Raw genomic sequence first — 14,230 nt, 5'->3', positions numbered from 1 at the left:
ATACAATGGTAAAGTGATTTCACATCGATGTTTCTTCTAATCTTTACAACTCTTAATCTGTACAACTCTAGTGAAGGCTGTGCTTTTGACGTGTCACTCTTCCTCTTGTCAGTGTCACAAATTCAAAGCAAAGCGAGCTAAAAGTTAAAGTAGATAAAATGGATTTTTTCACGTCTATTCCTACACATATTGACTATGTTGGTCAAGCAAAGGCGGAAAAATTGTATAGAGCAATCATTACACTGTTCAGTATCGTTGGTTTTATTTGGGGATATATAGTGCAGCAGTTCTCTCAATCGGTGTACATTCTTGGAGCCGGGTTTTTACTTGCTGCTATTCTGACTGTGCCACCGTGGCCGATGTACCGAAGAAATCCGTTGAACTGGCAGAACCCCAAAAACACAGAAGAAAAACCTTCAGGAAAGAAAGGCAAGAAGCAATGAATAACATTTCAAGGGAATGATTGTGTATTTTGCGATTTTTTTTTTGTGTTTTTAAATAAATAGATTATAAGTTTAGACTCTTTTATTTCATGCATTTCCGAACAATTACAATAGATTTCTACAAAGTTTTAGCAGTGAAATTGAATAAGATACTGTGTTTCTACATCCTCTTTCTACTACATATTATCTTCATAAATTAGCATGCAAGAAGCGTATTTAATACATGTAATTACACAAAAATTATTTCAGATTAGATTGGATCAAAAAATTACATATTTAGTCCGACAGATTATCTTACCAACTAGAGAAATGTGAAACAAAAGGACCTAGCCAATTGAACTTTTGTGTCATTTTATTCGCCTGAAATCTATATTGTCTTACAACCAACCATGGAAGTGGTGCCACCATAACTGGTCCAGGATAAGATTGCAGGACTATAAATACAGGACAAGCACTGGTTTATTCAACATAAAAAAGACATAAAAGAAAACATAAACAGAAAATAAAACTCAGTTCTTTATTTATAAATAGGTAATGTCAATTGTAATTCATTTCAAATACATTATCTTGAGGAATGAGATTAGAAAAAAAATAGTGTAAAATGAACATAAAAAAATAATCTCATATATTTGTCATTTCAATTGTGGTGTATTGTAGATGTGTAAAGAAGCTCACAAAGTCAAATAATTTATATAGAATATTTTAGTTAACAACAATAGTTAAATTATTTACAACAATCTCAATAAATATTTTGTTACAATCCAGAACATTTCCATAGTAGACTAATTGCACATACATATATAGTTAAAACTTGTTAATTCAGAAATATCTGGGAAAACTACTTCTCATGTAACGATATAACATTAGCTATCGATGTAACATACTAACATTTATATTCTTTTATTATTACTACTATTTTGTCAAAAATTTCCATGAAATAATTGAAAGAATGAAATAGCATCTCTAAAAGATTAAATCTCTTAAATTTGGCATAAGATTAAATTATTTATAACATCTACATGTCATTAACAGAGCTAAATTTATCTCTGAGATTTTTAAATACTTTGTATATTCTATTTTCATCGCAAACGTTACATTCATCAGGTACATCTTCGTTTAATCTTTCATCTGCACATGAATTATTAGATTTCTCCTTTTCGCTTTGAGTTTCATTTGCTTTCTCACTTTTCTCTCCAGTTTCATGATTTGTTTCATTCTTGTCATTGTTTAGTACACTTGCACTTGATAGTTTAGATGCGTCGGCTTCTTTTACATCATCATTTACCATTACATTTTTTTCGTCATAATATAGATGAAATAGCTGCTGCACTGTTATTATGGCAAATATGAACAACATACCATAATTGACTATAGTCATCGTAAACGGTCCTAATACAAATATAATTATACTTATTGGAATAATAATATTGGCTACAGCTTCATAATACTCCCTGGAAAAAAATATATGTATTAAATAAAAAGCTTACTTGTGGATTTTGACTGGATTAAGACATGTATTAACACATATTGTCATTACTTACATTCTCTTTAAAAATCAAGAGACAATATGTGTGTCAATACCAGTGCTAAGGCAGTTGAACCGTTGTGTGGTTCAGAATAAACACCTAACTAATATTATAAATGCAAATGTTTGGATGGACGGTTGGATGTTTGTTTGAAGGTTTGGCACAATGGATCTTGATGAAATTTGTCACATATTTAGAACACGGTTTGGAAGAACACATAGGCTACTTATTATGGTTTTTTTATTCCGCGAGGATGGAGTCGGGGGCAATAGCTAGTATGTTAATCTGACAAAACCATAACTGTATAAGATTTAAATAACATTGTTTAAAAAATTAAATGCCTTACGATTCTCGTTTTGGTGCATCCATTTGCCAAATAACACCCGAACACAATGTCATCACAGAGCCAGTGATGTAGGAAGTATCATGACATAAAGGTACATTATATCTGAAACCAAACATTTAAATGGAAATTTACTGGATGTCAAAAAGTGTTACGGACCAGCTCTTTAATGTAGACATTATATATTAAAGCTGCCCTCTTTTATCCGTGGGGGGAAATCTTCACAAGATACCCTGCCTTCTGGGGGAAAAGGCAGGGTAATGTGAGATTTGTCTCACTAATGCAACTGGTAAGAGTCCCGGGATCTCCAAAGGAATGCACCGGAACTCTGCACAGGGCTTCTACACGACCTAGGGAAAAGAGCCCCTCTCATGCCCATATTAAAACTGCCCTAAACCACTAGTGCCTGTAGTGGCTGTTTCTGGTGCGCGCTGGTAGTTAATTTTATCTATATTATTCAGGTAAGCTATGAATATACTTACTTAAAATTCCTGGCCCAAGTCAAAAGTACGGGAACATTTACGATAGCAATTATCAACCATAAGAGCAACATCATCATGTGGAAGTTTAATTTACTCAAGTCTTCATCAACATTGGCATCGTGATCATCATTAACTTTAGTATCCTCTTTCGATTGGCACACATTAGATTCTGGCTTAGTTTCTTCTTTGTTCTCTTTGTCGTTTTTACTGTCTATGGATAAGAGTTCGCTATTTTCCTTTGGTCTCTTTGACGAAAATAACTTGCATATCCTACTACCTATTATCGCCATCAATTTATAAACGTAATCTTCGAGATAGTCTTCGTACATTTTGGAGATCTGAAAATTTTAAAATTTTTAATCTGTTGACCATAGACAAATTTTATTTTGACAGCTAATACCATAGAGTAAGTAACTCACCATAAACGCATAGAAGGCCGCGCCGAGCGCCAGCGCTGCGGCACCGCAACTTAATGTTGTGAAGCCCATAGTCAAGGTTACTACTATCGGTAACTTACGAAGGCCCGTAGCTACGTTTTCCGCAATGTTGCCCCCACCACGCCAAAAAATCCTAAAAAACCATAAGATTAGGTATTAAATCTACACTAAGGGAAACTACTTATCGCTTCTGAGTGCGGTAGTAAGAAAATTCCTGTACTATATCCAGTCAGATTTCTTTTCATATATCTATTTTATCGTGTAACTAAAGACAATAATAATATCAAAGACTAAGAAGATTGTCTGTCTGACCTGTCAGATGTTTTAATTTCATTATGATTTATGATCTTCATCTATAAAAATATAAAGATTAATTTTTTTATATTTTTGTATGTAACGTATAAATTCAAAAAGTACTAAACCGATATTAAAAACTCTTTTACCATTAGAAAGCTACATTATTACTAAGTAACTATTTTTTTTTATTCCGGTCGAATTCGAAGCCAAAAACTAGTATGTTATATATTACATAAGTCAATTTAGCTAATACTTACCGTAAAAAGAATCTATATGCAAGTTGTGAGCTGAACACGATGATTGCTAATATAGCCGCGTGTACAACAAAAACGATGCCCATGGCCGCGTAATACGTTCCTACAACTAGCAATGATCGCCCGAAATACAATAATTCTTGATTATTTAACGTCACTATTTCATCTAAATACGATGGAATGTATCTGGAAAAATATATAACATCAAAATTTGATTCATTCTACGATTTTTTTTCAATGTTCCAATAGCAACAACACATACATACAAAAATATTTCGATGACATAACGAATATAAAATAATATTCGTAATAAATACACTTTCGTATATTAATGTGGATTTCTTACGATAATGGCTTATATAGTAATAACTTATCTTACTAATATGCGAATGTTTAGATGGATGGATGGATGTTTGTTTAAAGGTATCTCCAAAACGGCTCGACAGATCTTGATGAAAATTGGAACATGCGTAGACCATAGTCTGGAAGAACACATAGGCTAATTTTTTTTAAATTCCGCACGAACGGTGTCGTGGTCGACACCTAGTATACAATAATGAGTTACACAAAAATGAATGCGAGAATAAGAATGATTATTTTCATATCAAAATACATTAAATAAAAAAACTAACCTAACTTTTAACACATACTAGGATACTTACGTGAAAGCCATACCAATAATTCCAAAAAGTGCTATCGCGTACAAAGCTTCCGAATATTTACACAACAAAGCTTGATGTACAGACAGACACATGCCGTGCATGTTCAAATTTATCATATTACTTCTAGCTGCCAGCAAAAGTATCACAGCAACGTATGGAAACAGAACCGAGGAGTAGTTCCTCACCATCTCACCCAAACGGAGATACCAGGATGCTGATATACTGAAGATTGGTAAATTCAAATTTAATTTTTATATGAAATTTATTGTGTAACCATTTCAATTGAGTTTAAGGCCTGTATTAGAACAGGGATACCCAAAGTGGTCTTAAAACATTGCTAATTCTCACTTTATCTTCTATTGACCAATGTCAGAATGAAAAAAAAAACGATCTTAAAAGTAGATAATTTGACCATGGGGTCTAAGTTAACAGTTCATTTTGGAAAAGGGGGTCACTTGACCAAAACAGTTTGGGGATCCCTGTGTTAGAATATAGTCCACTATAATAGTCGAATATCAGGTTTCGAATCCACGACCGCTAGAACTTTAACCATTAGGCTATTGGGATATCAATTGATTGGTTTATGGCAATAAGTCTAACATTAATCAACCAGTTTAACCATATCTCAGTTAACTTAAGTTGTTACTAATATTAATTTTTTAAACTTTTATCTGAAAACTTAATCTTAATCTGAATTAAATAAACATAATTATTATTACCAGTGGTAGGTAGTAGGTAGTTAGGTTAGCTATTGTGAACTACTTACCTAATAGTATAAGTACATTTTGGATCCAATAACAAAGTAACTCTCACCGCATCCGCAGATGCATCTAATGTATAATTAGGATTACTCTTAAATAGTCGTAACTTCATCGGAGATCGCTTTAAATGTCTGAAAATAAAGGATAAAATTTAATTCGAAAAAAAAAAATCAGTATCTGTCATTTTATTTGACTTAGAAATCTTTTTTACTTGACTTATTAAGTGATAATATTTTTAATCTTACTAATATTATACATGCGAAAGTTTAGATAGATGGATGTTTGTTAGAAGGTATCTCTGGAACGGCTCAACGGATCTTAATGAAATTTGACACAGATGTAAACACAGTCTGAAAGAACACATAAGCTACTTTTAACATTTTTTTTTAATTTCTCACGGACGGAGTCGCGGGCAAAAGCTAGTATCTTCTATTTTTAGATATGGAATTATAAAATCTGTAGAATTTTATGAATACATAATAATAGAACATTTTCAAAGGATTAAACGATTTTGTTACACACAAATTACATTACTAATATTATAAATGCGAAAGTTTATATTTATGTTTGTTAGAAGGTCCAAAAAGGCTCGACGAACATAGGCTACTTACTAAGATTTTTTCTGCGCGGAGTCGCGGGTAAAAGCTAGTAAAAGAAATATACCGGTCATACATCTATTTAACGTGTAAATACTTACGTAAAATAATGGTGATATTCATAATTTTCAGCCCAAGGAACGTGAAACTCCGCAGACACGTGATACTGTTTGCTTTGACAACTAGATATTGGCTCTACATAAAGTAAATAAGCTTGATGTACAAAAACCATATCCTTGATAACAAGCTCATAGTAAATTGCGTTAGGTTCAGTTTCCTGTTTAATTGTCATACTACCAAATATCGGTGGTTTTATATCTATTTTTCTGGAATAATAGTCGTTGATATCAACGTTTAATGTTACCTGTAAAAAATAACTCGTTTGTAATATTTTAAGGATTTATATTTGGATTTTTTGTTATGTTACGTATTGACAGGAAATAAGGTTTTAATAAATTAAATAGTTAATCTTACTAACGTTATAAATGCGAATGTTTAGATAGATGGATGTTTGTTTAAAGGTAACTTCAGAACGGCTCAACGTATCTTGATGAAATTTGGCATAGACGTGGAACATAGTCTGTATGAACACATAGACAATTTATTAAGTTTTTTTTTAATCCCGCGCGGACAAAGTCACAGCTTACAGATAGTGTAAAGTGAATCAGAAAAAGTTAACTCATTTAAACGTTTTTTTTTTAATAATTAATAAAGTCTTGTGTAACTTTTAATAATTTTACAGAAAAGGATACATACGAAAGTTCGATATTTTTGGAGATATAATGATAATGTACAATAAAACACCCCTTAAAATTTGTAAAAATATAACTTACAGGTTTTTTCGTGGGTGAGACTCTAACAACGACATGAGACCAGTCAGGATGTGTTTGCATAAGATCTTGCAGGTCGACGGTTGCCAATTTTCTACGTTCAGATTCATTCGCGGAGCCACTCCAACGACTCAACTCCGACAAAGATGTTGCTTGTTTGCTGTCATTTGAACAAGAAAAATTCAAAAATTCATATAATGAATTGCCCGATGATGTAAACAAAAGTAAATTTTTTAACATTTTATTCGTAAATTGTCACTTTATTAATTTGTGATTCTTTTAAAAAAAATTAAATATTATACAATGTAATGTAAACAAAGAAGTAATGAGATTGAATGTGGATGGCTATAAAGGTAGAGGAAGACCAAAGAAAGTATGGATGGATTGTGTGAAAGAGGATATGCGTAAGAAGGGGGTAAATTCAGATATGACGGCTGATAGAGATGTATGGAGGAGTACATACTGTGTCGACCCTCCATAGGGATAAGGGCAGGTTGATGATGATGATATGCAATGTACAAAAATAAATTTTACTAATATTATTAATGCGAAACATGTTTAGATGAATGACTGTTAGACATCTAGGTATCTCCAGAACGGCTAAAGGGATCTCGCTGAAATTTGGAATATATGTAGATTGGAACATATCCTGGAAGAACACATAGGTTATTTTTTTTTTAATTCCGTGCGTACAATGTCGCGGGCGACCGCTATGTACATATACGTAACTTACCAATGCCTGTAAGTGTTGTGAGTGAACTTCGCATTGCAACCGAATATCCAATCCTTATCGTTCACGTTCACAGTTTCTATCGCAACAAATCTATTCTGAGGAAACTTCACCAGACGGATCATTAAGAAAGTCACCCTGAAATTTAAGAAAAACCCTCAATATTTATAGAGATTACTTAGTTTTTTTTTACTTTTGATGACCAAGAAGGTTTTAAGAGACATTTTAACAAATCTAGTATTTTCTCAGCTGAGCTATATCAAGTGATTAACATTTATCACTTGATTACTTTTATGAGTGCTGCTTATCTATGCTCCAAATTGTCCTCAAGACCAATGTGACAAACGCTACAATTGTTTGTTTATTACACACTTTTTGGCATATCATGATGATACCATTAAATAATTAAATAATTGATGCAAGATTGTGTTAATATTTCTAATACCCGATTTAAGTTATTGAATAATTATTTTTAGATTGTATATCGCATTACGTATGCTTGTCTTATTATTATCTTGCGTAAATAAAACTGTTTTAGACATAAACGAGAGAATACGAAGTAAAAGAAATTGTTAACTACTGTTGAAGACCAAAGAACATAACACTTAGTCCTTGTATTTATTTCCCTCATACTCGTTTAACTATTGAAGCCTTTATTATTGTTGATGAAGAAGTTGATGACATCAGAGTCAATGACGTTCGTACTAATAATATGCACCTTTGGATACATTACACGTGTATTTTGGCATTCCTCCAAATTTGTATTCATTCAATTCCGACTTACAAACTCATTTGCATATGTCATATTTAAAAATGATTGCTATTAATAATTATTACCAAAAAAGAGAACTCGTAGTAATTTCCAGCCAGTTTTAATTGCCAGTTTATAAACTGTCTTTTCTATATTGTGAGGTTAAAATAAGATTGTAACTTTTATTTTTATCTAGGTTAGTTGAAATATTGTGTGAGCTTATTTTATGTTATGCCTACACCTATATCCTGCAATTTTATACCTGGAATAATACTGCGATCTTACTTGTCAATATTTGGTCGATTTATCTGATAATTTCGTCGATTATCTTCATACCAAAATGCGTCCGCTGGCAAAATAACTTCAGAACGAACTATATCTGGACTCAGTGTCATTGAACGATTCGCCTGAAATATTTAATAAAAATGACTAACTGCAAGAAATCTTACTAATAATATAAATATGAAAATTTATATGGATGGATGGATGTTTGTTATTATGTATCTCCAGAACGGCTAAGTGGATTTCGCTTAAATTTTGTATATATCTCAGAACTTAGTTTGAAAGAACACGGCTAATAATTAATCGTTTTACTCTAAATCCGTGCGACGGAGTCGCGGACTAAAACTAGAGTTAAATATAGTCCATAATTATTTTTAGTTCAAATATCGAATGAATTAAATATACAAGACATAATCATTCAAATAAAGATTCTTCAAGATATTTATAAATGGATAGAATGTGTTTGTATGGAAAATACATGCAAGATTGTCTGAAGCAGTAACAATGCAATAGAAAACAATAGTTAAGTGTTACAACTAGTAACCTATAAATTTAAAAACATTTCGAACTTTGACCAATTGTTCTCATTGTCACAAAATTGTTGCAGCAACGTTGACCTAAAATTTTGATCTAGATTTATTAATATGTAATTGTATGTAATTGGAGTAGACCCGTACCTTAAAATATAGGCGTGCTTTAGCCATTAAAAGTTGCGGGTTTTCGGTAATCTGCGTCGTATTAGTGTCGATGATATCGAACAGGTATCGGTTTATTGCCATCACTAGCTGCTTGCACCACACCATACTCACGTGATCCGGTGACACCCATACTCCGGGCACAGCGGTAGTCTGAAATCACATCAAAAATGAATGAAGTATTAGTAAGTTCATTTATTAATATTCCTTGCCATTCCGAATAAGTTCAAGGTTTGTATTAGGATATGGTTTACGATAAATGTCGAATGACGGGATTTGAATTCTCAACCACATTTTCGAATGTCCGCATTCTTAACCATTAGGCTATTGGAGCTTAAATTGCAAAGTCGTGCGCACTATTTTTATGTTTAACTAGCTTTTACCCGCGACTCCGTCCGCGCGGAATAAAAAAAATAAATAAATATAAAATGGAGTAAAAATTATCCTATGTCCTTTTCCTGGTTCTAAGCTACCTGCCCACCAATTTTCAGTCAAATCGATTCAGCCGTTCTTGAGTTATAAATGGTGTAACTAACACAACTTTCTTTTATATATATAGATAACTTAGTGTTATACTCAACAGGGGATTTAATGATGACCAACTATTAATACTAAAAGGACAGCCTTGACAGGTAAAAAATAAAAACATGGATCTAAAGCAGCGATATGGCATGATGGCGATACTTCAAATTAAATAAGAATCGTTGATTTAAACGTATCAAATAGTATTTAAAATAAAATCCTTTATACTTCTTTTGACATAATTTAATAATATCGTGGAAATTTATAACAGATATATGTATTTTAATCTATGTAAGATCAGGAAAAGCAAAATGTATTTATATGTAAACACAAATAATAACATACTATAGATAAGGAACCTCTCAAAATACAAAACCATTTTATGCATTTAATCCATTTATCTATGGAAATGTCAAACTTTCAATAAAGATTTATCAGAAGCATCTTCAATATTGATAGATGCAATCCATTGGCGCACTTTAGATCCCATCCATCAAACTATACTATGCGTGTACAATAACATAATACTTCTGACGTCACGACTCACAATCCCTTGTATACACAAGTAGCAATGAATTTACACATGTTCAATAATCTCAGTAAATGATAATACAATATGCGAAAACGTTGACTTTACGTCATCAAATTAAGATATTCGTAAAAAGTAAAACAGTCGATATTTTAGTAACTTCATTCATTTCTTTTAATAAATACACTTATTTACTCGAAATTATTTCGTCATCATTATTTATACGATTAAAAAATGAGGTCACGATAAATTTAAACACAACAAAGTGAATTACCGCATTCTACTTAAGCTGACGATACGTTTCGTTTTACGCTATCTCTATCAATTTAGATACTAATATAAATCATACCAATTTGTACGTCAATACATGATTTAAATTGAACTGAATACATGATTTGAATGAAGAATGGAGATATGCCAATGAAAGGAAAAAAGAAAGTATACGAAGTATGCATTATGCCATGCTTACTATATGCGTGTCAGACATGGGCATTAACAGAACTACAAGAAAGTAAATTAAAAGTATGTCAAAATGCAATAAAGGAGTATCTTAGGTATAAGAAGAAGAGATAGGGTGAAATTACAAGAAATTAAAGAAAAAACTAAATTTAAAAATGCACACACGATCTACAGACAGCTTAAATGGCGTTGGACGGGACATATGCTAAGAGAAAACAAAGAGAAATGGACCAAGTTAGTAACGGAATGGTATCCAAGAGATAGAAAAAGAAATAGAGGTAGGCAAATCAAAAGATTTAAGAAAATAGCTGGACCGTTATGAATCGGCCTAGCAAGAGACAGGAATGCCTGGAAATCTTTAGAGGAGGCCTTTGTCGACAGACAAGCTTTACAAAACAAACTACCAGTTGCCGATCATTGTAACATTTCAAATACAAGTTAGAAATAAGTTAATCAATTTAGTTTTTAGTAAATAGGCATTTAAAATTAACTGTAAACAAACTGTAAGGCAATAAAGGCTATTTTATTTTATTTTTATTACATGATTTAAAAAAAAATGATTATAACTATTTTGTATACTTACTTGTATATTGCTTTATGGACCTAAAATTTTAAAGAAATTCTAATTTAATTATTTGTATGCAAGCAACAAACTGTAAGATGAATGATTGAATAATTTGAAACAAACAAACATAAGCTGCATAGCTGTTATTTTTTTTCTTCAAAGATAAAAAAAAATCTAAAGACCTAAATTTTTTCTTATTTGAAACTAATATACTTCACAACAATAAGATTACATTTTTCAACATAATACAACACTTTCAACAGCTAATACAAATTAATTATTCATGCTCAAATAAATGTGTATGAACATGTATGAAGCATGGCATCTAACAAACATGATTAGTTGATTTGCAATCTACAAATTATGTAAAAAAAAAAAAAACAAATTAAAACCTTGACATACCAAAGCATTCAGGCTGTTAACAGTGCTTTCACCAACAGATGTATAAACCGGCGGCACAAGAATATCCCGTGGACCACTTCCAAAGCTGATTATCATTTTCTTCTGTTTTAAATCCTCATCATTACTTATGCAGGATTTCCACTGACATTCCAGTTTGTTATAAAAATTATTCATAATTATATCAAAGTTTACAACTGGCACATGAAGAGGTGAAGCCAGCGTTATTATTATATTTACTGAGTTTATTGTAATTGGATGTGACAATAGACTCTTTGCTATAAGTCCGCCCTGTTTATAAAACAATAATCTTATTAATACAACTGTTTTATAACGTAAGGTGTCAAATAAGCAAGCAATAACCTGATTAGCTGAAATAAGGAAATTACTACACCCAATGATATAGCAAAAAAATTTTGAAATGACATACATATTGTTTATACACAGTCTTTTTATAATAGTCATTAAATATATAATTTATGACACTTTACATTTCATTTGTAAAGTAGTATCAAGTAGTAAAATCAAAGTGTGTATCAAGTAGTGCAAATGCCTTAAAAATTACATTATATCTTAAAATAAAGTTTCTTACCATAGAATGTCCAATTATAATAACAGATGTTGGTACAGATTTATTAGATTTGTATAAACATAAAATTTGTGACACACTCATAGCAGCAAATTCACTTTGACCCTCCAATACACTTCCAGAAAAAGCAGATAATTCTTCATTATAACTTACTAAAAAAAAATTAGATAGTTTATGATTTAATTACTAATAGCAATTGTTCGCAACATTGTCCATGCAGAATTAAAAGATGTGGTATTAAACATAGCCTATGTCGCCTAGGGATAGTGTAGCTTCCCAAAATGTGAAAAAAAATCAAATTGTTTCAGTAGTTTTGGAGCCTATTCAATGCCAATAGACAAACTAACAATCAAATCTTACCTCTTTATAATATTAATATTGATAAATAATATTGTAATAAACCTGAATTATTGTATTTGGCTTTGTTTAAACATAGTGATTCCATGGTGTAATTAACAACATGGAATAACATATACAAACATGAATACACATTTTAAATTACTTACTTGTAAAAAAGTCGAAATGATAGTCATAGCCTTTGGATATAGCTTTTCGAAGAGCAACAGAAGCCAGGGACCTAGCTTGCATGTGACTGCCAGAGTTTCCAGGTAAAAACAACACTGGTATACCATCAAACCTAAAATTTCATTTTCTTAATAAATAAAAATTGTGGAAATAAAAAATAAAATTAATAATAAAATTCAAAAAACGTCAGTCATAATTAAAACTTTTAATACAAACCACATCTTTCTGGTTTTCTCAGTAAACCTCCCTTCACTATAGGCATACAGCCCATATTGTGGGTATTTTGTCTTTGCAATTTCATCGTTTAATGATATCCGCTAAAAATTATAGTTTTTATTAACAAATATATTTCTCTCACTATTCAACAAAAACAACACAAAAATACTTACCACAAATTGAGGGTATTCAAACATATAAGTCATAGAACAATAATCATTTTTGTCACTAAAATGTAGGTTTAGAATACCAAAAAAATATACAAATAGCGAAGCTAGGGATATAAATAATACCGATTTAAAAATGTTGCGAATTTTCAAAAAATTAAACATTTTGGTAGTTTTTAGATTACATATATAAAATCAATATATATGAAGGAGGTAAATGTAGGTAACTTCAATTAGGACTCCATCCCCACACCAATGTAAACACAAAACCCACACCACCCGCTCCCGGGAACCACTTTTAATTAATGTAAAATTTACCTATGACAAATTGCTTAGCAATTTGCAAATAATTTTCCCGTACTGTCAAACCGTAAAAATTTTATTGATTAAGTGTCATATTTGACATATCATTGTCATAGAACAAGGTGAATTGGGTGAATTGTTACATACCAGAGTGGTCCGTTTTTATTGTTTTTTTTTCATATTGCAACCATCCGTTTTCTTACAAGGTTACAAGGAAATGATGTGAAGGAGAAATGGATTTGTCAGGGAGGTGACGCATATTAAGGGAAAATATCCTTTTTCTATACGTTCTGTCCTCCGTTGACTAAAGGTTGGCAACGACATTTACATTTGCAGATAGTAAATATAAATGTCGCTTGGATAACGGTCACTTCGCTATTTCGGCGAATCCTAGTGGCCGCTGTCTCATTTGCCACCATATAAATAAAATCTTTTGTGGAGCTGTAGAAAATCGTCATATTGGTTAAAATTACATTCTTCAGATTTAGATGTTTTGTTACAATAATGGTTGGCATTTATGTCTCATTACTTTCTTGTTTATTTGTACAACGCTAACATTTTTTTTCTGTTTCATCACTAGCACTAATTTTAAATTTCCTCTAATATATTCATTCTTTACTTTATTGCTACTCCTCACACCACTCATCCATCTTAACAGACACATCTCAATTACATGCAATAATAACAATAATAAAACTTTTAGAACAGACACATGGTCCATACAAAATCAAATTAGAAATTAAATAAAAAGGTATAGGTATAGGTAAGTACAGGCAATAGGTGTGTATAAATAATTCAGATAATAAGTTAAGTGCCGATGCATAAAAAGACACAATTTAATATAGTTTATATTTTATTGATATCATA

At 31.4% G+C, this 14,230-nt stretch overlaps 2 protein-coding genes across 2 annotated transcripts; one reads left to right on the top strand and one right to left on the bottom strand.

The window, feature by feature from the left end:
- The first annotated feature begins 104 nt into the window (after positions 1-104).
- On the top strand, positions 105-516 carry LOC106710151 (signal peptidase complex subunit 1). The gene has a single exon (XM_014502140.2). It carries the CDS (start codon positions 159-161, stop codon positions 441-443), a length of 285 nt encoding a protein of 94 aa, XP_014357626.1. The 5' UTR covers positions 105-158; the 3' UTR covers positions 444-516.
- Positions 517-1,434: 918 nt separating this feature from the next.
- Positions 1,435-13,411, bottom strand: LOC106710155 (GPI inositol-deacylase). Its single transcript, XM_045679613.1, has 17 exons — positions 13,067-13,411; positions 12,894-12,994; positions 12,659-12,789; positions 12,156-12,304; positions 11,567-11,854; positions 9,072-9,242; positions 8,398-8,519; positions 7,365-7,499; positions 6,635-6,791; positions 5,903-6,165; positions 5,211-5,336; positions 4,445-4,666; positions 3,786-3,968; positions 3,214-3,364; positions 2,795-3,132; positions 2,316-2,417; positions 1,435-1,894 (listed from the first exon to the last, which is right to left on the bottom strand). Exons 1-17 carry the CDS (start codon positions 13,223-13,225, stop codon positions 1,459-1,461), a joined length of 3,234 nt encoding a protein of 1,077 aa, XP_045535569.1. The 5' UTR covers positions 13,226-13,411; the 3' UTR covers positions 1,435-1,458.
- Positions 13,412-14,230: the final 819 nt, after the last annotated feature.

The sequence above is a fragment of the Papilio machaon genome, chromosome 10, assembly GCF_912999745.1.
Source record: "Papilio machaon chromosome 10, ilPapMach1.1, whole genome shotgun sequence".
In the NCBI taxonomy this organism is placed as follows: Eukaryota; Metazoa; Arthropoda; class Insecta; order Lepidoptera; family Papilionidae; genus Papilio; species Papilio machaon.
This window is presented reverse-complemented; position numbering and strand designations above follow the sequence as displayed.

Coding starts and splice junctions, on each gene's coding strand:
- LOC106710155 (XM_045679613.1), bottom strand. CDS start 13,225: ATGTTTAATTTTTTGAAAATTCGCAACATTTTTAAATCGGTATTATTT. Junction 3,133..3,213: donor CGGCCTTCTATGCGTTTATG/GTGAGTTACTTA, acceptor TAAAATTTTCAG/ATCTCCAAAATGTACGAAGA. Junction 2,418..2,794: donor ACTTGGGCCAGGAATTTTAA/GTAAGTATATTC, acceptor GTTTGGTTTCAG/ATATAATGTACCTTTATGTC.
- LOC106710151 (XM_014502140.2), top strand. CDS start 159: ATGGATTTTTTCACGTCTATTCCTACACATATTGACTATGTTGGTCAA.